Source organism: Lepidochelys kempii, chromosome 9 (genome assembly GCF_965140285.1).
Source record: "Lepidochelys kempii isolate rLepKem1 chromosome 9, rLepKem1.hap1, whole genome shotgun sequence".
NCBI classification, from domain to species: Eukaryota; Metazoa; Chordata; order Testudines; family Cheloniidae; genus Lepidochelys; species Lepidochelys kempii.
Window position 1 is genome coordinate 63,264,371 of NC_136388.1, and position 23,442 is coordinate 63,287,812.

Sequence of the window (23,442 nt, forward strand, 5' to 3'; positions counted from 1 at the left end):
CTCTGTTTCTATCCGTAAAGCTTTTTAAAATGAAGTTTAGGGTATTTGCTAATTTGCACATTAATGTATTGGATACTTTGCTTAAAATGTCACACAATGTCTGGCGGTTAATGCACAAAGGAGTGTTGATGAGTCAGGTTCCTTGCACTGAATGCTCACTTATTTTGCTTTCCTGTCACAAACACTGACTGAGGGGATTTGGAATCTGCTTGCTATGGCTTGTATTGGTTCAAGTTATTCAAAATAACCAATCAGGCAAACATGACCGTTAAAGAGAGGAGCGACAGGGTAAAAGGTCATATGGCAGTCTCCATCATTAGCTCAGGATGTAAAGAGAGCTGGGTGTGCTGTCACAGGCAACTGCTGGTAAGTGAATCTATCTCTTTGCTTTTCCTTTGTAACATAAAATTCCTACTAGCGTTACTATTCTACTATGTTGTTTATGCTGTTGCAAAGCTGTATTGTTAGTTTCTGTAAAATTTATTTTATTTTCAGCCTGCCTAGATTATTTTTGCTTTCTAAATAGTGCAAAATAAATGCCTTCACAATAACACTCTGACTGCACTTTTGAAGAGATTATCAAAGCATGTGCATTACATGCAGATCTATTGCTCCTCAATAGCTGGGAAAAATTATTTAAATTGTAGTCCCAGTACATAATAGATCACCTTGTTTTAAGCATAAGCAGAGAAGGTGTTGGCACCACTCAGATGTAAGCCTGGGGGCATTTCACAAATTTTAAGCTGCATTTGAAGTGTGAATATTGAGCAGACTCAGGGCTGGGCAGTATAGGAGAGAAATATATTAGAATGGAACTAAAGTTCAATAGTAGAGCTGGTGATAAAAGGCAATTCTTTTCAGTGAAAATTTTTAAAGGAAACAAAACTGGTTTTACTTTGTTCAAAAATACCTCACAAAATGTTTAAATTTTTCTATCAAAAGGTTTTTTAAAAAGCCGTGGTGCAAACTGAAATGAAGTATGTTTGGTATTTATTCCCCCTCCTCCCGGTATCTTTCCTTTTCTCCGCCAGAGACAGATGAGGTTGTTTTAAACAACTAACAAAATCATCCAAAGCACAGGACTTGGCAGTGATAGTGGACTTCAGCTACCCAAACATCTGTTGGGAAGATAGTACAGCAGGGCACAGATTATCCAACAAGTTCTTGGAATGCATAGGAGATTTTTTTTTTTATTTCAGAAGGTGGAGAAAGCACCTAGGGGAGAGACGGTTCTAGATTTAATTTTGACAAATAGGAAGGAACTGATTGAGAATTGGAAAGTGGAAGGCAGCGTGGGTGAACATGATCATGAAATGGTAGAGTTCCTGATTCTAAGGAATGGTAGGAGAGAAAATAGCAGAATAAAGATAATGGATTTCAAGAAGGCAGACTTTAGCAAACTCAGGGAGTTGGTAGGGAAGATCCCATGGGAAGCAAGTCTAAGGCGAAAAACAGTTTGAGAGAACTGGCAGTTTTTCAGACAGACATTAAGGGCGCAAGAGCAAACTATTCTACTTCATAGGAAAAATAGGAAGTATGGCAAGAGACCACACTGTCTTAACCAGAGATCTTCAATGATCTGAAAATGGAAAGGAGTCCTACAAAAGGTGGAAACTAGATCAAATTACGAAGGATGAATATTAAAAAAATAAACCCACAAGCATATAGGGACAAATTTAAAAGGCCAAAGCACAAAATGAGATTAAATAAACCAGAGACATAAAGGGTAACAGGAAAACATTCTGCAAATACATTTGAATCAAGAGAAATACCAAGGATAGAGTAGCCCATTACTCAATGAATGGGGAAAGATAGTAACAGAAAATGTGGAAACGGCAGATGAGCTAAATGCCTTCTTTGTTTCAGCTTTCACCGGAAAGGTTAGCGATCAGACATCTAACATAGTGAACATGGAAAATTGTAGAAATTCCAGAGGCCTGGAAGATGGCAAATATAGTGCCAATCTATAGAAAAAGGAATAAGGAGAGCCTGAGGAATTAGACTAGTCAGCTAAAGTTCAGTAGCCAGAAAGATAATGGAGCAAATAATCAAGCAATCAATTTGTAAACACCTAGAAGATAATCAGGTGATAAGTAACAGTCAACATGGAATTGTCAACAACAAATCATGTCAAACGAACCTGTTACCTTTCTTTCACAGGGTAACAAGCCTTGTGGATAGGGGAGAAGTGGTAGACGGGGTATATCTTGACTTTAGTAATGCTTTTGATCTGCTGGTGGGCCACCACACAGTTTGTTTACATTTGCATAGCCGCCCGCCGTTCCCGGCCGATGGTAGCTGCGGGAAGCGGCAGCCAGTATGTCCCTGTGGCCCGCACCGCTTCCCGCAGCTCCCATTGGCTAGGAACTGCAAACTGCAGGCCGCAGGTTGCCCACCACTGCTTTTGATACTGTCTTGCATGACTTATTCATAAACAAACTAGGGAAATATAGCCTAGTTGGAGCTACTATAAGGTGGGTGAATAACTGGTTGGAAAACCATTCCCAGAGAGTAGTTATCAAAGGTTCACAGTCAAGCTGGAAGGGCATATCAAGTGGGGTCCTGCAGGGATCAGTCCTGGTCCAGTTCTCTTCAATATCTTCATCAATGGTTTAGATAATGGCATAGAGCAGGGATGGGCAAACTTTTTGGCCCAACAGCCACATCTGGGTGTGGAAATTGTATGGCAGGCTGTCATGAATATAAAGGGAAAGGTAAACACCTTTAAAATCCCTCCTGGCCAGAGGAAAAACCCTTTCACCTGTAAAGGGTTAAGAAGCTAAGATAACCTCGCTGGCACCTGACCAAAATGACCAATGAGGAGACAAGATACTTTCAAAGCTGGAGGGGGGAGAAACAAAGATTCTCTCTGTGTGTGTGAGGCTTTTGCCAGGAATAGAACAGGAATGGAGTCTTAGAACTTAGTAAGTAATCTAGCTAGATATGTTTCAGAGTAACAGCCGTGTTAGTCTGTCTTCGCAAAAAGAAAAGGAGTACTTGTGGCACCTTAGAGACTAACCAATTTATTTGAGCATGAGCTTTCGTGAGCTACAGCTCACTTCATTGGATGCATACCGTAAGTAAGCTATTACCAGCAGGACAGTGGGGTGGGAGGAGGTATTGTTTCATGGTCTCTGTGTGTATATAATGTCTTCTGCAGTTTCCATGGTATGCATCCGATGAAGTGAGCTGTAGCTCACGAAAGCTCATGCTCAAATAAATTGGTTAGTCTCTAAGGTGCCACAAGTACTCCTTTTCTTCTAGCTACATATGTATTAGATTTTGTTTTGTTTAAATGGCTGATAAAATAAGCTGTGCTGAATGGAATGGATATTCCTATTTTTGTGTCTTTTTGTAACTTAAGGTTTTGCCTAGAGGGATTCTCTATGTTTTGAATCTGATTACCCTGTAAGGTATTTACCATCCTGATTTTACAGAGGTGATTCTTTTACCTTTTCTTCTATTAAAATTCTTTGTTTTTTTCATTGTTCTCAACATCCAAGGGTTTGGGTCTGTGGTCACCTATGCAAATTGGTGAGGATTTTTATCAAGCCTTCCCCAGGAAAGGGGGTTTAGGGTTTGGGGAGGATTTTGGGGGGAAAGACGTTTCCAAGCAGGCTCTTTCCCTTTTATATATTCGTTAGATTATTGCTGCCACCACCAAGCAAGTCCAAGGGCAAAAGGTAAAATAGTTTGTACCTTGGGGAAGTTTTAACCTAAGCTGGTAAAAATAAGCTTAAGAGGTTTTCATGCAGGTCCCCACATCTGTACCCAAGAGTTCAAAGTGGGGAAAGAACCTTGACACAAGGCATGAATGTTCACGAAATTGGGGTTGGGATGCAGGAGGGGCTGAGGGCTCTGACTGGGGGTGCAGCCAGAAATGAGAAGCTTAGGGTGTGGGAGGGGGCTCTGGGCTGAGTCAGGGGGTTAGGGTGGAGGGGGTGATGAGGGCTCTGGATGGCGGTGTGGGCTCTGGGATGGGGCTGCAGATGAGGGGTTTGGGGTGCAGGAGGGTGCTCCAGGCTGAGACCAAGGGGTTTGGAGGGCAGGAGGGGGATCAGGGCTGAGGCAGGGGGTTGAGGCATGGGGGTGTGTGAGGGCATCTGGGGGTGCAGGCTCTGGGGATGAGGGGTTTGGGATGTAAGAGGGTGCTTCAGGCTGGGACTGAGGGGTTTGGAGGGTGGGAGGGGGATCAGGGCTTGGGCAGGGGGTTGTGGAGGGGCTCAAGGGTGCAGGCTCTGGGCAGTGCTTACCTCAAGCAGCAACCAAAAACAGCAGCATGTCCACCATCCACAGGCGCCAGCCCTGCAGCTCCCATTGGCTGCAGTTCTCAGCCAATGGGAGCTTCGGGGGCGGTGCTTGGGGTGGGGGCAGCATGCAGAGCCCCCAGGGTGCCCCTTCATGTAGGAGCTGGAAGGGAGACATGCTGCTGCTTCCGGGGGGCATGGCACATGTGTGTGGAGCAGCCCCCAACCCCGCTCCCCAGCTGGAGTGCAGGAGTGGGGCAAGTCCCAGACCCCACTCCCCAGCAGAAGCTCGAGGGCTGGATTAAATCGCCTGGTGGGCTGGATGTGGCCCTTACACCGTAATTTGCCCACCTCTGGCATGGAGAGTACACTTACAAGGTTTGCGGATTATACCAACCTGGGAGGGGTTGCAAGCGCTTTGGAGGATAGGATTAAAATTCAAAATGATCTGGACAACTGAAGAAATTATCTGAAGTAAACAGAATGAAATTCAATGACAAATATAAAGTACTACACTTAAGAAGGAACAATCAGTTGTGCACACGCAGAATGGTAAATGACTGCCTAAGATAGAGTACTGCAGAAAGGGATCTGGGGGTTCTAGTGGATCACAAGCTAAATATGAGTCAGTGTCACAATGTTGCAAAAAAAAAACCCACAAAAAAAGCAAACATCCTTCTGGGAGGTATTAGCAGGAGTGTTGTAAGCAAGACATGAGAAGTAATTCTTCCACTCTACTCCACACTGATAAGGTCCCAGCTGGAGTATTGTGTCCAGTTCTAGGCGACACATTTCAGGAAAGATTTGGACAAATTGGAGAAAGTCCAGAGAAGAGCAACAAAAATTATTAAAGGTCTAGAAAACATGACCTATGAGGGAAGATTGAAAAAATTGTGTTTGTTTAGTTTGGAGAAGACTGAGGGGGAACATAACCGTTTTCAAGTACATCAAAGGTTGTTACGAGGAGGGTAAAGAATTGTTCTCTTTAGCCTTTGAGGATAGGATAAGAAGTAATGGGCTTAAATTGCAGCTAAGGTGGTTTAGGTTGAACATTAGGAAAAAAACTTCCTAACAGTCAGGGTAGTTAAACACTGGATCAAAGTGCCTAAGGAGTTTGTGGAATCTGTAATTGGAGGTTTTTAAGATCAGGTTAGACAAACCACTGTCAGGAATGGTCTAGTTATTACTTAGTCCTTCCTTGAGTACTGAGGACTGGACTAGATGACCTCTCAAGGTCCCTTCCAGTCCTACACGTCTATGATTTGTTTTCAGTGGACAAGGGGGGGGGAAGGGAAGGGGTAAGAAAGGGGGAGGGAGAAGAAAAATGGGGAAAAAATGTTGAGGCCCACTCAATCAAAAATCAAAATGATTTTTTAAAATTTGAGTGAGAAATCAGAAAAAAATTATTCAATTTTTTAAATGCAGATGTTCATGTTCAAAAAGGATACTTTTTGTCGGAAAAGTTTTTACACAAAAACATTTGACCCTCTGGGATATCTACCTGTGTCATTTCTGACAACAGGTGCATGATAAGGAGATGCTTCGTTCCTGTTTTATGAAGGAGATAGGGATCCTGCTTGCTTCCGTCCCCTGTGTGGGTGGTTATACAAAAGCTGTCAGTGAGAGTCATGCTAATGCAGTCTCTAACCTGCAGTATTCCAGGTGAGAGCGTACCAGCAATTTATAATGGCATTGCGTTTTCAGTATTGTTTTATATCATGTTCTTTATATAACCTAATATTTCTTTTGCTTTTTTGTCCACTGTTTTGTATTTATTAATTAATATTGCAGGAGCAAGATAAAACTCTATTGTGATAGGCTCTGTACAAACAGAGTTAAAAGGACAGCCCCGGTCCCAAAAAATTTAAAATCTAATTTAAGACAAGATACAATAATGAGTGTATACAGCAAGGGAAATGGAAATAGTCAACTCTTCTTAATGCCAGAGAATCTAATAGTGAAATTTGGGCACAGGAGGGCAAAGACCAGTTAGACCAAAGCTGGCTGATAGGAAGTGGTTGGGCAACAAAAGGACTGTGATGGGTCAGGGGGTGGGGGGTGTCACAATGGCCCCCTGAGGACTGTCTCCTGATGTGCTGAAATTACTTCTGAGCCCATTTTCCCTGCTAGCTTGGAACTCCAGAACCCTGCCTTGTTCAGCCAGACACACTAGCCTGCTGCAACACAGACTCAGGGCCTGGGCAACACCCCCAAAGCTGCAGACTTTAACCAAAAACAGCTCAGCAGATTACCTCTCCTGCATCCGGACACCCAGTTCCCAATGGGATCCAAACCCCAAAAAATCAGTTTTACTCTGTATAAAGCTTGTACAGGGTAAACTCATACATTTTCCGCCCTCTATAACACTGATAGAGAGATATGCACAGCTGTTTGCTCCCCCCAGGTATTAATCACTTACTCTGGGTTCATTAATAAACAAAAGTGACTTTATTAAGTATAAAAAGTAGGATTTAAGTGGTTTCAGATAATAACAGACAGAACAAAGTAAGTTACCAAGCAAAATAAAGCAAAACCACGCAAGTCTAAACCTAATATATTAAGAAACTGATTACAGGAAATATCTCACCCTCAGAGATGTTCCAATAAGCTTCTTTCACAGACTAAAAGAAAAGGAGTACTTGTGGCACCTTAGAGACTAACAAATTTATTTGAGCATAAGCTTTCATGATCTATAGCTCATTTCATCGAATATATGCGGTGGAAAATACAGTGGGGAGATTTATATATACACAGAACATGAAAAAATGGGTGTTATCATAAACACTGTAACGAGAGTGATCAGGTAAGGTGAGCTATTACCAGCAGGAGAGCCGGAGGGTGGGGTGGGGGCCTTTTGTAGTGATAATCAAGGTGGGCCATTTCCAGCAGTTGACAAGAATGTCTGAGGAACAGTAGGGGGGGAAATAAACATGAGGAAATAGTTTTACTTTGTGTAATGACACATCCACTCCCAGTCTTTATTCAAGCCTAAGTTAATTATATCCAGTCTGCAAATTAATTCCAATTCAGCAGTCTCTCGTTGGAGTCTGTTTTTGAAGTTTTTTTGTTGAAGAATTGCCACTTTTAGGTCTGTAATCAAGTGACCAAAGAGATTGAAGTGTTCTCTGTCTCGTTTTTGAATGTTATAGTTCTTGACGTTTGATTTGTGTCCATTTATTCTTGTCCAGTTTGGCCAATGTACCTGATCACTCTTGTGACAGTGTGTATGGTAACACCCATTGTTTCATGTTCTCTGTGTATGTAAATCTCCCCACTGTATTTTCCACTGCATGTATCCAATGAAGTGAGCTGTAGCTGACGAAAGCTTATGCTCAAATAAATTTGTTGGTCTCTAAGTTGCCACAAGTATTCCTTTTCTTTTTGTGGATACAGACTAACACGGCTGCTACTCTGAAACCTTTCACAGACTAGACTCCTTCCTAGTCTGGGCCCAATCCTTTCCCCTGGTACAGTCCTTGTTATTTCTGGCAGACATCTTAGGTGGTAAGCAGAGGTGTTCTCATGACTTACAGCCCTTTCTGTCCTGCTCCACCCCTTTTTATAGCTTTGGCACATCTTTTATCTCTCTGGATCCCCACCCCTCCTTCTAAATGGAAAAGTACCAAATTTAAGATGGATTTAATTATCAGGTGCCATGGACACATGTCACTGTAAGACCCCAGCCTCCATTCTTCTTGGGCTGGCCCACACGTACACAGGAAGGTTTGCAAGTAAACAGAGCCAGTTACAGTTCATTGATTCTGAAGTACCCTTAATGGCTTCTACTCAATATGTTTACATCAGTAATACAAGTTTATATCTTATTCTCCTAACTTCAGAAATAGAAATAATACATGCAAACAAATGGGATGAACACACCCAGTACATTATAAGCTTTGTAATGATACCTTACAAGAGACCTTTTGCATAAAGCATATTCCAGTTACATCATATTCACATGTATGGAGTGCAATGTCAAAGTGGTTGGGCAACAAACAAAGGCGTGCTGGAGAAAATGAGGAAACCACATATAGCTGGTTGGAGAACTTTCCAGGAGGTTTGGGGATGGATAAGGGGGCTTAGTGCAGTTGGGTCACTAACAGGAAGGGTAAATCAGGCATTAGCAGTTGACGATTGTGGAATTGAAGACCTATGATTTAGTTAGTACAATTCTCAGTGCTCAAAGGGTTAAATGGAAAATGTCCAAGAGAAAGCTTCCAAGCTATTAAATCATAAACGGCTAGCACATCCTGTAAACAGTAACGACATTAGAGAGGGGAACATCTGCTAAGAAAGAGCTCGTGAGAGTAGCAAACACACTGCGTGTGGAGGGGAGATAGGAGGGCAGAATGGAGAAGGTCAAAAGGAGGTAACTAATAACGTAACAGGCACTAGATACAGGGAGCTGGAGCGGATAACACCCAAGGACCTTTCCTGCCCCAATAGTGATGATATTCAGCCATTCACTATGAGGTTTGTTTTTTAAAATTAAGTTAGAAGTAAATGTCATGTGCGTGATTCATCAGTGCCATGTAGCTAAGTCAGGGTACGTCTATAAAACCCACAGCAGCAAGGCTCAGAGCCTGGGTCGACGGACTTCAGCAACAACTAGCTGTAGAGACATAGCAGCTCGAGCTGGAGCCCACCCCCCTCCATAGGCTTGAGAGTCAGAACTCCTGCCTGAGCCACAATATCTGGGCAGCTATTTTCTGTCAACCCAGGCTCTGAGACTTGCTGCCGCTCCCTGGGTAGACGTACCTCAGTGGCCACTGTAAAGGGACCATTCTAGGGTCATGCATATTTATCCATCCATTACCGTTTTCGGCTCCACACATATCCAGACTAATCAGCACCCCCCCACCCCAACCTTCTAAAATAGCCTTTCTCTAGGGTAGAGGAGGGCAAACTACAGCCCGTGGGCCACATCCGGCCCGTGGGACTGTCCTGCCTGGCCCTTGAGCTCCCAGCTGGGGAGGCTAGCCCCCGGCCCCTCCTCTGCTGTCCCCCCTCCCCCACAGCCTCAGCTCGCTACGCTGCCAGCACTCTGGGCAGTGGGGCTGCGAGCTTCTGCCAGGCAGCGTGGCGGTGTGGCTGGCTCTGGCTGGGTGGCGCGGCTGCCAGTCCTGCTGCTCTGAGCAGCATGGCAAGGGAGCGGAGAGTTGGGGGGGGGTTGGATAAGGGGCAGAGGATCCTGTGGGGGCATCAGGGGTTGGGGAACAGGTGGGGTTGGTTAGGCGTGGGAGTCCTGGGGAACCTGTCAGTGGGCAGGGGTGTGGACAGGGGTTGGGGCAGCCAGGGGACAGGGAGTAGGGGGGTTTGGATAGGGGGTGGGGTCCTGGGGGGGCAGTTAGGTGTGGGAGGGTCCCGGGAGGGGGCAGTCAGCGGACAAGGAGCTGGATGGGTCAGAAGTTCTGAGGGGGGCAGTCAGGGGGTGGGAAGTGGGAGGGGGCAAATAGGGCATGGGGGCCAGGCTGTTTGGGGAAGCCTGGCCCTCCATACAGTTTTGGAGCCCTGATGTGGCTCTCAGGCCAAAAAGTTTCCCCACCCTTGCTCTAGAGGCATGTTTTCAACTCCTTTGAAGTCAATGACAGAAAATATCATATTGCCTTTATATAAATCCATGGTACACCCACATCTTGAATATTGCATGCAGATGTGGTTACCCCATCTCAAAAAAGATATATTGAAATTGGAAAAGGTTCAATAAAGGGCAACAAAATGATTAGCGGTATGGAACAGCTTCCATATGAGGAGAGATTAATAAGATTAGGACTTTTCAGCTTGGAAAAGAGATGACTAAGGGGGGATATGATTGAAGTCTATAAAATCATGACTGATGTGGAGAAAGTAAATAAGGAAGTGTTATTTACTCCTTCACATAACACAAAAATTAGGGATCATCAAATGAAACTAATAGGCAGCAGGTTTAAAACAAACAAAAGGAAATATTGCTTCACACAACGCACAGTCAGTCTCTGGAACTCTTTGCCAGAGGTTGATGTGAAGGCCAAGACTGTAACAGGGGTCAAAAAAAAACTAGCTAAGTTCATGGAGGATAGGTCCATCAATGGCTACTAGCCAGGAGGGGCAGGGATGGTGTCTCTAGCCTCTGTTTGCCAGAAGCTGGGAGTCGGTGACAGGGGATGGATCACTTGATGATTACCTGTTCTGTTCATTCCCTCTTGGGTACCTGCCATTGGCCGCTGTCGGAAGACAGGATACTGGGCTAGATGGACCTTTGGACTGACCCAGTATGGCCACTCTTAAGTTCAATGGGACTCTTTTCATTGACTTCAATGCGCTTTGGATGAGGCCCAAAGTTAGGACTTTTTGTGTGTGACACAGTAAGTTACTAATATCAGTGACTAGACATTTCTGCCTTGGCATTTACTGTAACATATAAAATCATTTAATTCCCAATAGATTCTGGCAATTCCTTCTCTCTTGTGCAGGGCCTGCCCTTCTTTACTGTAGTGAAGGAAAGACTTTCACCAGCAGGTGTATTCCTGGAAAACCTACTGGCCAGGGGTTGTTATTGCTGGTAATAGAGGGTGGGGCAAAAGTAGGAGGGGGGTGTCGATAGGATAAAAGGATGGGGAAATCTGAAAACAGCCTCCTAGATTATCGTTCTGTGGCACGATAAGATTGCTAGTGATTGACAGAAACTGACTATCCAACCAGACCAGCTTAAAGACCTCATCAGATATCAATCCAAGTGGCACTCAGACTGAGAGGGGGCCACGACATTTTGGGATTTTCCAGGATGATGATGATGAATTAACAAAATAAATCCCTGAGGAGAAATTCTAGCAGCAGGTGGTTTACATTGCTTCAGGTTTAGGTTTCAGATAACACAGATGATACTACAGAAATTAAAGCCTGAAGTTCAAGGTCACAGGGGATTAAAAAGCAGGTGCCAGGCATCTAAAGAAAAGGGTATTTCCAGGTTAGACTCCACCTGCCAGACACAAGTATATCTATTGTAGTACTGTAATAAAGTTTTGTTGAACAGATCAATACAATTTCTAAATGCAGCTGTTGCAGCCTTAAATCCAATTTCAAGCTGACTTTCTCCTTCAGATAATGGGGGAAACACAGTCATCTGTTTACTAAGGGCCTGATTCAAAGCTCATGAATGGGAATCTTTCCCTTGACTGCAGTGGACCCCTAAATACAACACTTAAAAATGGAATTTCAGTCATGGGCAGGGGGTCTGAAGCTCTCGTGTTGGGGCAGGTATGTGGATATAAGTTTCTAGTAATTCTTAGCACATATGTAGGGCCAGAGTCTGGGACTATTACACTGGCTCATCTGGAGGGGGAAGTGTGGAGTTACGCTGCTTTGGGACACACACACTCCCAGTATGCAAGGGGAACCCACATACACTCTGCCCCCACCCCTTAGGACCCTGTGAATCCATCCCACCTCACAGATAAGTGCATTGGGGAATAAAGCCATGGTCATGCTTCTCCCCACCCCTTTTGGTGTCATTTCTGCTTTTCGGGGGGTAGGAGAGGAGAGAACAATTCTTGTGTTTCTCCAACACAGGAATCCCTGGGGAGGGTCTGAGGTGGGTACGGGAATGGCATGAAGGATGCCATTAAACATTACTGATTCTCACAACACTTCTGAATTAGGTAGGGAAATTATCCCTCGATTTCACCTCTGTCTCAGTGACTTAACTCAGGGGGTGTCAGTTTTAGTTGGAATTAGATCCCGGGGTTCCTGGCCTCTAATCCAGTGCTCAGACCACTGGTAACCTTTGGGGACAATTACTAGTTATTGCTGCTGCAAAACAAAATTTCCCCAGGAGGTCGTCAGATCCCCGGCAGCTCCACAATTCCTCTCCTCCCCTTTCTCCAACATCCTTCACAGCCCCGAATGTCCTATGTTGCATTAAGACACTCCTAGACAGGAGAGCTACATGCAGCTCCTACCACAGACTCTCCTTGGGTCAGCCATAGGACAAATACGACCTTAGATCTTGCCGTGCCATATGCTAACTGTGCAGCCTTCGCATTCTCCTACGGGAGGGATTCGTCTGGAACTGCAGGTCACTTGTAGTGATTGCATTGATCCCGTCATTACCATGCGTGTTGCTGATTTTTACTGTATGCTTCCACAGGGTCCTGCTGGCATTGTACCAAAACGTTACCTGCTAGTGCAGGCCTCCTTGGCAGGATGAGTTACAGAATGATGAGCCAGTGCCTGAGTATGTATAAATTCCTTCCAGTACTGAAACATATCTCAGAATAGTATTAGTTGGACACTGAAATGTGCGTCAATCTCTGTTTTAAGCCCTTTTTGTAACCCCTGTGTTCTGGAGCAGCCAGGACCTGTCTGACCCCTTGTGTAATCTAGATCAACCTCAGGGCTGCTCCAACTTATGCTCTGCTTCCCATGGCCCACAAGGCCTTAGCAAGCTAAAAATAGCAGCAGTGCATGGCAGTTATGGTGCTTTTCAATCCCAACAGTAGTAGCGTTGATGTGGTAGGACAGGCTTCAGCATGTACTAGCAACATGAATATACACCTCAGCTTGTACTCAGGCAGCTAATATGTGCCCCCATGTCTTCACTACCATTGTTACCCGTGTTACCTACATTAAAGCTAGCACTGGTATTTGTAGAGTCCATGGCCAGAAGGGACCATTCTGCTCATCTAGTCTTATCTTCAATGTAACACAGGCCAGAGAACTGCCCCAAAATAATTCCTAGAGCAGAGCTTTTAGAAAAACATCATCCAATTTTGATTTTAAAATTGCCACTGATGGAGAATCCACCACAACCATTGGTTGGTACATTGTTCCAAGGGTTAAATTACCTCACAGTTAAAAAATTATACTGTATTTCCAATCTGAATTCGTCTAGCTTCAACTTCCAACCATTGGATTGTGTTAGACCTTTCTCTGCTAGATTGAAGAGCCCATGATCAAATATTTTTCCCATGTAGCTGCCTATAGATATGATCAAGCCCCCCCCCCCACCCTTAACCTCCTCTATAAATTAACTAGATTGAGCTCCTTGAGCCTATCACTATGAGGCAAGATTTCTAATGCCTATCTGTGCTACAATTGCACCCTCATATTGCAGTGCAGATATACGCAGAGCCCTTACTCCAGCTCTTCTCTTAGTGATCAATGGCTCCATGTCTAGTTGGCAGTCGGTATCAAGTGGAGTGCCCCAAGGGTCGGTCCTCAGGCTGGTTTTGTTCAATATCTTCATAAATGATCTGGAGGATGGTGTGGATTGCACCCTCAGCAAGTTTGCAGATGACACTAAACTGGGAGGAGAGGTAGATACGCTGGAGGGTCGGGATAGGATACAGAGGGACCTAGACAAATTAGAGGATTGGGCCAAAAGAAATCTGATGAGGTTCAACAAGGACAAGTGCATAGTTCTGCACTTAGGATGGAAGAATCCCATGCACCGCTACAGACTAGGGACCAAATGGCTAGACAGCAGTTCTGCAGAAAAGGACCTAGGGGTTACCGTGGACGAGAAGCTGGATATGAGTCAACAGTATGCCCTTGTTGCCAAGAAGGCCAATGGCATTTTGGGATGTATAAGTAGGGGCATTGCCAGCAGATCAAGGGACGTGATCATTCCCCTCCATTCGACATTGGTGAGGCCTCATCCGGAGTACTGTGTCCAGTTTTGGACCCCACACTACAAGAAGGATGTGGAAAAATTGGAAAACATCCAGCGGAGGGCAACAAAAACGATTAGGGGACTGGAACACATGACTTATGAGGAGAGGCTGAGGGAACTAGGATTGTTTAGTCTGCGGAAGAGAAGAATGAGGGGGGATTTGATAGCTGCTTTCAACTACCTGAAAGGGGGTTCCAAAGAGGATGGCTCTAGACTGTTCTCAGTGATAGCAGATGACAGAACAAGGAGTAATGGTCTCAAGTTGCAGTAGGGGAGGTTTAGGTTGGATATTAGGAAAAACTTTTTCACTAGGAGGGTGGTGAAACACTGGAATGGGTTACCTCGGGAGGTGGTGGAATCTCCTTCCTTAGAAGTTTTTAAGGTTAGGCTTGACAAAGCCCTGGCTGGGATGATTTAATTGGGGATTGGTCCTGCTTGAGCAGGGGGTTAGACTAGATGACTTCCAACCCTGATATTCTGTGATTCTATGATTCTTTGGCTGTGGAGATCCTCTGCATGAAGAGTATCCTCAGGGACTCATTTCCACCCCATTTAAGGCCACCTTATGTTGCCAGAACAGCACAAATTAACCTACGTGTGAGTGAGAATCAGTACCTGCTGGTGCAGCCTCTGTAAGCATTACATTATCTGCAATAGCTCAAGCCCAGCCTTTGGCATTCCACTCTGTTTTACTGACCGATAACATTGTTGAGACTTACCTGGGTATTAAGAACATAAGAACGGCCACACTGGGTCAGACCAATGATCCATCTAGCCCAGTATCCTGTCTTCTGACAGTGGCCAATGCACCACTGGAATTGTAGGTGAATAATTACCACCACTTACTTTGGGACCCCAGATTTTGGCTCTCAGGGTGCATTTTGACCCAAGGCCAGCCCCGAGTGCCCGCGAAAAGTGCTGGGTGAAGAGTACATCAGAGAGAAGTCCTCAGTTTGCTCAGTGAGGGCCTTATTCACTAGTGCTTTCTGGCCTGAAAACTGGCCACAAAGCAGCTGACCAGCTGAGTCCTCTCCCCACTATCCATCCTGGTAAGGGGCCTGCCTGCCAGGCGCAGAGGTAGCTTTATTAACTCTCCACTTCCTTTGGTGGAGCTCCCAGAAGAATGAGTGAGAGGAGGTGTGGCCGCAGCATCCCTATGCCATGGCTAGTTCCAGCTTGTAGTCAGTCCCATGGTAGACAGGATACAAGTTAGGGTATCCCTCAGAGCTGCTCTAAGCTACCCTGAGAGTTGAACTGGCCCCTTGAAATGAGGCCTACAATGAGCATAGAATGGGGAACAGCAGCAATGAAAACTTTCTACGTTAGCCCTTTCCAACATGCCCCAACCCTGTCAGGATGCACCACTTCTATGCCTGTTCCATTCTTGGCCACCCTTCTGAGGCTGCCAGCCTCAGAGATGAAGTGGCTGAGTGGTAAAGGCAATGGACTGCTAATCCCCTGTTCTCTGCATGTATGGGGCTGAATCTTCTGCTTTACCACTGGAACAACTTACCAAGGGCTGCGGGAGATTCGCCAGGACTGGCAATTTTCAAATCAAGACTGGGTGTCTTTTTCTAAAAATAGATGCTCTAGTTCAACCAGGAATTATTTCAGAGAAGTCCTGGGCCCTGTGCTATACCCCAGGCCAGCCGAGATGATTGTAGTGACCCGCTCTGGCCTAGCAATCTATGGAGCAAGAGTGCCCATTGCAAATGGCGATGGGCCCAGGCTACACAGGTTCAGATACAGGTTCAGATTTCAGCTCCCTCCCCTGCCCACAGCACCAGAGTCCAGGGACGTCTGACTTTGGGATTCTAGCTCAAGCCTCTCTAAGGATATGTTGACACTTACCGTGGTGTGTAGAGTACATTCACTGCACACACCCCTAGTACAGGTGTAAATAACTGTGTAGATGGTTAGGCACTGCTTAGGCAAGCGGAGAAGAGAGCCAGTGAGTAGGTACCCTGCATGTCTCTGCATACCCAAGCCGTGCCTCCCCCATCTATGCTGCAGTGTCCCCCACGTGTTCACCGCCAGAGCCTTTCGCCCACTGCAGAGAGCTGCCAGAACCTTTCCCTGGTGCCTCCCCTCTGCCAGAGCCTTTCACTGCCACATGTAGCTATACCCCGCAGCATGAATGCAGCCTGCTTTTCACTGTGGCATGTTGCTACACATACCCTACATGCCACCAGCATAGATGAGGTGATTCAGCCACCTGTCCAGTAGGAAATGCACAGAGAGCACCAACTGCTTAAACATATGCCAACGAACCACCATCAGAAAGGTTAATGTTTCATCACAGCCTTTCTGGTCCAGAGACACATTAACGTCCCTGATGAACAGGTCCCCATCACCATTCCCCTGTCCTAGATCCCCAAATGAACATTTTTTTTGTAGATCTGGGATAAATACTGCATAATACTGTCTAGCCTGACTCTTCCTAGCTTCCCTTTCTCTCTAGCGCTGCTGCTGGTTTTCCGTTGGGCTCTAAAAACAGCAGAAGCCCAAGAACATAGAACCGTTGGTGTGGGGTCTTCAGTGCTGCTGACTGCATTGCCCACTGATGATCAAACAGTCATAGACCATATACAGTGGGAATACATAAATAGCACAGTTTCCGATATTGTGGATTACTATGGAACTGGAAGCAAACCTACGATCTATAAAGCATATGAAGAGAGAATCATTTTCTATTCCAACGGCTCCCTCTTGTTGAAAAACGTACAAGAGACAGACAGCGGGACCTACAGAGCTACCATCAATTTGAACAAAATTGAAGCCAGGGAAACTACACTGTTCGTCTTAGGTAAGTGAAAGAGCAGAAGTATTTATAAAACAGCACATTAAAACAACTGGCAGCACACAAATTTTTTGCACTGGATAGATCACTAATGTGAACAGAGGCTGTGCGTGTGCATGTTTCAAGGAAGCAGCTGCACAACCTGTTATTATCACATAAAACAGCCCTGAAGTCATTTATAAAACATTTACCCCTGTAAATCTGGACAAGAATCCATTACGTTTGACAAGGGGGAGGAAACTTCTAAAAAATGAAAAAGAAGCTGGATATCAGAGGGAAAATAGTTTTATTATGAGATCTGTTCACTCTATTTAGTCAATTCTGCCTTTACAGGCAAAATGCCAACTCTCATATCGCTACCATTATTTTCTTGGAGGTCTCGCATCAAAGCCATCCTGACTTGACCCTGATTAACTTATGAAAGCACAACTCAAGATGGTGTGGCTGAAGAACAGAGAGACTCTGGTTCTAGCCACACTACACGTGTGCATCTTGACCTGAGCAAGAAATACCAATTTTGATTTCACTGAGTTGCACATTAAGGTTCTGTGACATATAGTCATAACGTCCTTTATTTTTGTATATGACACTGAGAAATAGTCTTCTAAAAGTGGTGGAGATGCCATCTCTGGTAAACTATATAACTAGACTGGAGAACGTACTGAAATATATTGCAGGGAATAGCCCTACACAGGTCCCTAAGAATTGACTGACAAGGTTATTTATGATTCTGTAAGGACCATATCATTTGAGAACAAGAAATTTCTAAGTGGGTTCGAGCAAAGGAGCAAGGAGACAAACAAAAATTAATAAGGTTGAAAGACAATGGTGTTAAAAAAACAACAACCCTCAAGATTCCTTATATCAGAACTCTTGTACTGAGGATTACCTAGGCTATGAAAGTTTAGACGTGAGCTGCTAGAATTTGGCTTTTGACGTCTACCGAGCTATTAATCAATCCTACATCACTGGATGTTAGATGTATTCCTAAAACTTGGGAAATCATCTTCTATCATATAGATAAGCAGATTTAATTGTTTGATTTAGATGCCTAACTTTAAATACCCGAGTTTGTATATTTCAACCAGGACTTTTAAATGTGTATATAATCTCTCTTTCCCCCCCCCAAGAGCCTATCTCCAAAACTCAGCTACAGATAAATTCTACTGTGGCCGGTTCATCTATTGAATTATCCTGCAAGGTGCTGGTTGGCAAAGTGCAAGCTATTGATTGGAAGAAAGATGGGAAGCCCCTACCCAGGAACAGATGTTACTGGTTCTCTGAAAACTTCAGTCTTTTGTACATACCAGAAGCACAGAAATCAGATTGTGGATCCTTTTCTTGTAATGCCAGCAGTGATATAAACTGGCAGGAAACCTCAGTGAATTTGACCATTGAAGGTAAGTGTTGTATTAGCATCTTCGACTGCAAACACTTGCCATGGCTAGTGCCAAACTTGATGCTTAGTGGTGCCACATGTTACCCTCTTCAGGTTGCAGATTAGATTAATGAAATGCTAATCTCTCATATTCTTCTCCCCCTTTCAGAGTTCCTAGGCTTAATTCTATTAACCATCCATGCAAATAACACAACCTTAGAAAGTAAAATTGCATAGAGTGATGTTAGAAGATCCTCTTTGGATAACGTTACAAGTCTTTTGCTATGTGGTAGCAACAATGCATACAGAAGGCCCGACTCACTGCTGCAGGATGCCAGTTTTGAAACAGCATGTAACTCCTCTGAAATCAATAAGTTACCTCAACACAAAACTGGAGCAATGCAATGGTGAATCAGGCCCAGCGAAACGTACATGTTGATGCTTCCTGACTTATGCAAGGGCTCATACAGACAGTCCTAGGAAGGATGAAAGTCTGAGACATGTAATTGATTTAATCTTCACACCTGTTGTGGAGCCCTGCACTTGGCATCTTTAAGAGCTTCCAACGTTTGCATGAGACATCCAGCTCTATTTTCTACAATACCTCATATTGTTTTCCAAAGCGTTACATACATTTAAAACTTATGGTTGAAATTTACAAGTTTGGGTACCCAAAGTGAGGCACCTAGGCTTAGATTCACAAACGGATGAGGTGTTGTAACGCTCAGCGTCACAAAGGATAACTTTTAGACCCCTAGTGAAATCACAGGAACAAAACACCGGGACACACACAGGCTGCATTAGGCACCTCCTGTCCCTATACAATGGATGGGGAGAGATGTGCACTCAAGAATCCAGTTCACAAAAGCCAGCACAGTAGGTGGGGAGCCACCAAAGCTAGCCAATGGAATATGCCAACAAGAGGAGGCTCCTCCAACAAGAGGAGGCTCCTCCTCCTTCTCCTCTCTCCCCTCTCACAGACATAAGCACCTGAGTCCAGGCTACAGGGAGGTACCAAGCCCTGCTTGTGATTCCCAGCTGGGAACTCCTCTCCTGGACTTATTGGAGTCAGGGGAGTGGATCCTGGGTCTGCCACCTCTAACCATCAGGCTCCAGAGTTAGTCATTCTCACTCTCTCTGGTCCAGTGACTCTGTCTAATCACAGTGGAACAGTTTCAACAGGAGAGAATGACAGAGCCCCACATCAGAACATCCCGTAGCTCAATGGTTCGAGCACTCAGAGGTGGGAGATCCCTGTGCAAATTCTCTCTCTGCCTAATGGGGGGATTGAACCTAGGTCTCCCACATCCCAGATGTGTGTTCTAACCATTGGGCTAAAAGTTACAAGCTGAGTAGCACTACCTCTTCCTCCAGACAGATTTTGAACAGAACCCAATCTGGTAGGCAGCCTCAGAGCATGCCTACATGATTGGGCCCCACAGGTGAGTTAGGTGGGCAAACATCTAACTTCCCTGGCTCATGAATCCCACTGGAGTTGCGGTGGAAGACAGGCACCTCGATGACTAGGAGGCGGCACCCATGCATGTTCCCAGAGGCAGAAACTTAGGCATCCAGGATACTTTGACCATGAAAATGTAGGTGCCAAGTGAATATAAGTGTCTACAGGGTTCAGTGGGAGTTTTGTGGGCAGTAAGGGAGCCTAAAAATAGGACTTAGGCCCCTAAATCTGGGATTTAGTAAACTAATACCTTTGTGAATCTAGGCCCTAAATCCATATCTAAACACCTAAATCAAGTGATTGATTGTCAGCATGGGTGCCAGGTTTGTATAATTTTTGGTGGTGCCCAGAATGGGTCCAAGCAGAGCCGTCCTGTTCATAGGACAGACCAGAGCAACCGCCTCGGGCACCACACTTTGGGGGGCTCCATGCTTCAGGGGAATGTGGGGGTCCAGGGCAGCCTGAAGGGTTAGCACGGGGCCTGGCGCCACACTCATTACCACTTCAAAAGTTATTTTTCCTCTCTTGGTATCCTGCTGTTAATTGATTTATCTCGTTAGACTGACCTCACACTTGCTAAGGCAACCTCCACCCTTTCATGTATTTATATGTGCTCCTATATTTTCCACTCCATGCATCTGATGAAGTGGGTTCTAGCCCAAGAAAGCTTATGCCCAAATAAATGTGTTAGTCTCTAAGGTGCCACAAGGACTCCTCGTTGTTTTTGCTGATACAGACTAACACAGCAACCACTCTGTTACTTTTCATTGTATCTCAAATCCAGGCTAGAAGATTCACCCCCATTTTAGTCTTTGGGACACTGAACTGAACTGCAGATAAAAAGGAAATTGTACTTATGTAACTCACACACCTTCTGGGTGTGGTGTTCTGTCCCATCTAGTGGCACCAAGACCACTTACAGAAAGATTAATGAGTCTGCTTTACAGTTTTGGTTAACAGCCGTATGGCTTTTAGCTCATGCAGTAGAGGCTCATGCCCTAAACTCCAGAAGTCCCAAGTTCAGTCCTGCCTGCTCACAACCAGGGTCTATCAGTGTTATACTTGCACTGTCCTTCAAGCAGAAAGAAAGAGCAGGGAAAACAGAACAGCTTTCAGTCCTCCTGAGCCCCTTATGTTCTCAGCTTTCAAGTGATGGTTTGGATTTGTGTTGTCCATATTTTAGGTATCATGCCTTCACTGAAGCATGCACTGAAAATTTCTACTGTTGTTCTTGTTATTGCAACAACATTGGCTGCTGGATCTGGATTGGGCTTCATTATCTTGTGCTGTCAATCAGAAAAGAAAAAAATTAGTAAGTATTTCAGCTCATTTCCCTTGAATCTTTGACAGCATGTAAATAGCAAATAAACCCAAAATGTGCTTAATTTCTTCCATGTATGAAAACGTAGGTGACAGAGTGGAGTTGAAGGCAAAAAGGTATGTGGTCTTACGCCTGTAGCAGGATACTTCAGTTATCTTCACTATATGTCAGTTTTCATGTTCACATCTGATTAGATTTCTCTGAGAAATTCCAAAGCTCCTGGGCATCTTCAGTACTCCAAGGCCAACATTTCCCAACCTGGGCTCCTAACGCCAGGGTCTGAAATCCATATGGAGGCACCTAAATGAGTGACCCGATTTTCTTTCATTAGTGCAGAGCAGCCAGCAGCTCCTACTGATGTCAGTAGAACCTGTGTTGCTTTCTTATAAGAACATAAGAATGGCCATACTGGGTCCGACCAAAGGTCCATCCGACCCAGGATCCTGTCTACAGACAGTGGCCAATGCCAGGTGCCCCAGAGGGAGTGAACCTAACAGGTAATGATCAAGTGATCTCTCTCCTGCCATCCATCTCCACCCTCTGACAAACAGATGCACCCACCATTCCTTACCCATCCTGGCTAATAGCCATTAATGGACTTAACCTCCATGAATTTATCCAGTTCTCTTTTTAAACCCTGTTATAGTCCTAGCCTTCACAACCTCCTCAGGCAAGGAGTTCCACAGGTTGACTGTGCGCTGAATGAAGAAAAACTTCCTTTTATTTGTTTTAAACCTGCTGCCCATTAATTTCATTTGGTGGCCCCTAGTTCTTATATTATGGGAACAAGTAAATACCTTTTTCTTATTCACTTTCTCCACATCACTCATGATTTTATATACCTCTATCATATCCCCCCTTAGTCTCCTCTTTCCCAAGCTGAAAAGTCATAGCTTCTTTAATCTCTCCTCATATGGGACCCGTTCCAAACCCCTAATCATTTTTGTTGCCCTTTTGTGAACCTTTTCTAATGCCAGTAGATCTTTTTTGAGATGAGGGGACCACATCTGTATGCAGTATTCAAGATATGGGTATACTATGGATTTATTTAAGGGCAATAAGATATTCTCAGTCTTATTCTCTATCCCTTTTTTAATGATTCCTAACATCCCGTTTACTTTTTTGACTGCCCTGCTGCACACTGCATGGATGTCTTCAGAAAACTATCCATGATGACTCCAAGATCTTTCTCCTGATTAGTTGTAGCTAAATTAGCCCCCATCATATTGTATGTGTAGTTGGGGTTATTTTTTCCAATGTGTATTACTTTACATTTATCCATATAAAATTTCATTTGCCATTTTGTTGCCCAATCACTTAGTTTTTGTGATATCTGATGATGATGATACGGATCTCCTTGGTAGTCCTTTGAGATCTTCTGATGAGGCCTTTATTATTATGACTCCCATGCCAATGCCCTATCCACCAGATCCTGTTGCTTTAACTTATGTTAAATACTGATCGGCCTTTCCTTTCTCTCTCTTCCTCTCTTTCCCAGCTCATTTTAGTATCAAACTCCTCTGGGTTTCTCTTTAGCGGATGGGCTACTCCACCTCATGCTGGTATGAAGCAACTTTCACCCCAGGCCTCTCAACAAAATACAGAGCTTATTCCTAGTATGGCATGGAGGTCCCGTAAACCTGCCCCACTTCCAGATTTCTTTTTAATTACACGCATACTAGGCTATAACTATGTCCTCACTTCTTTACAAAGTGAGAGGCCTGGGCACAGCAATATTTTAAGGTCCTTTCCTCTTTAATTCTCCTATAACTGACTAATAGATTGGGAGGTCTGTAACTAATTAGGCTGTGTTAATAGAAGTTCTTTTTAATATGAACTGGCACCACTCTCCTCTTGCGTGTGTGTGTATACTGAACTATCTCCATTCATCCCTTTGATAAACGGGATCTCTTCTGAGCTGCAAGGTTTTGCCTTATTTTAGAATCTGGTCCAACCTTTTCAGCACTTGAGGCCACATGCTAGTTTTGGGGCACCTCCACGGGCCATATATGGACATATGTGCTCTATAAAATGGCATCTTCCATGCAGCATGACCTTGCGTGTACAGTGCATGCAAGGTCATGCTGTGTGGAGGATGCCATTTTGCTCTACATGATCATGGATCATGATCTGGGATAGAGGACACAATGTTATACAGCAGGTCCACTGGCGATGGGGGTGGTGATGTCACTCACTAATGTATCTGTTGCTTTCGTAGCAGGAGAGCTGTGGAGATGGCCTGTCGTATTCATCCATGGGCTTGTGTGTGTCTCGGCCATCCTGATGTTCACTGCTGCTGTCTTCTGGATATGGGAAGAAGGTAGGCCCACCTTGGTTCTCATACTAAAGGGTATAAATGCAGTGAACGAAGCAGATGGAACAGATTGCAGAAGGAAACATACTCTTAGTCAAAGGAGCAGGTTCAGCCCTAGACACAAAAAGCAAAAGAATCATAGAATCATAGAATCATAGAATATCAGGGTTGGAAGGGACCCCAGAAGGTCATCTAGTCCAACCCCCTGCTCAAAGCAGGACCAATTCCCAGTTAAATCATCCCAGCCAGGGCTTTGTCAAGCCTGACCTTAAAA

General features: G+C 44.6%; 1 protein-coding gene across 3 annotated transcripts in view; it reads left to right on the plus strand.

The window, feature by feature from the left end:
- The first annotated feature begins 315 nt into the window (after positions 1–315).
- Positions 316–23,442, plus strand: part of LOC140917588 (cell adhesion molecule DSCAML1) — a 37,116-nt gene continuing 13,989 nt past the window's right edge. For 2 of the 3 annotated variants that reach the window (XM_073360720.2, XM_073360722.2), the window contains exons 1-7: positions 316–366; positions 11,328–11,483; positions 12,373–12,459; positions 16,358–16,702; positions 17,827–18,096; positions 20,717–20,845; positions 23,073–23,174. In XM_073360720.2, coding sequence (XP_073216821.1) covers positions 12,429–12,459; positions 16,358–16,702; positions 17,827–18,096; positions 20,717–20,845; positions 23,073–23,174 — 877 coding nt within the window. In that variant the 5' untranslated portion in view covers positions 316–366; positions 11,328–11,483; positions 12,373–12,428. The remainder of the gene's footprint in view (positions 367–11,327; positions 11,484–12,372; positions 12,460–16,357; positions 16,703–17,826; positions 18,097–20,716; positions 20,846–23,072; positions 23,175–23,442) is intronic. The other variant, XM_073360721.2, reaches the window with a different exon arrangement.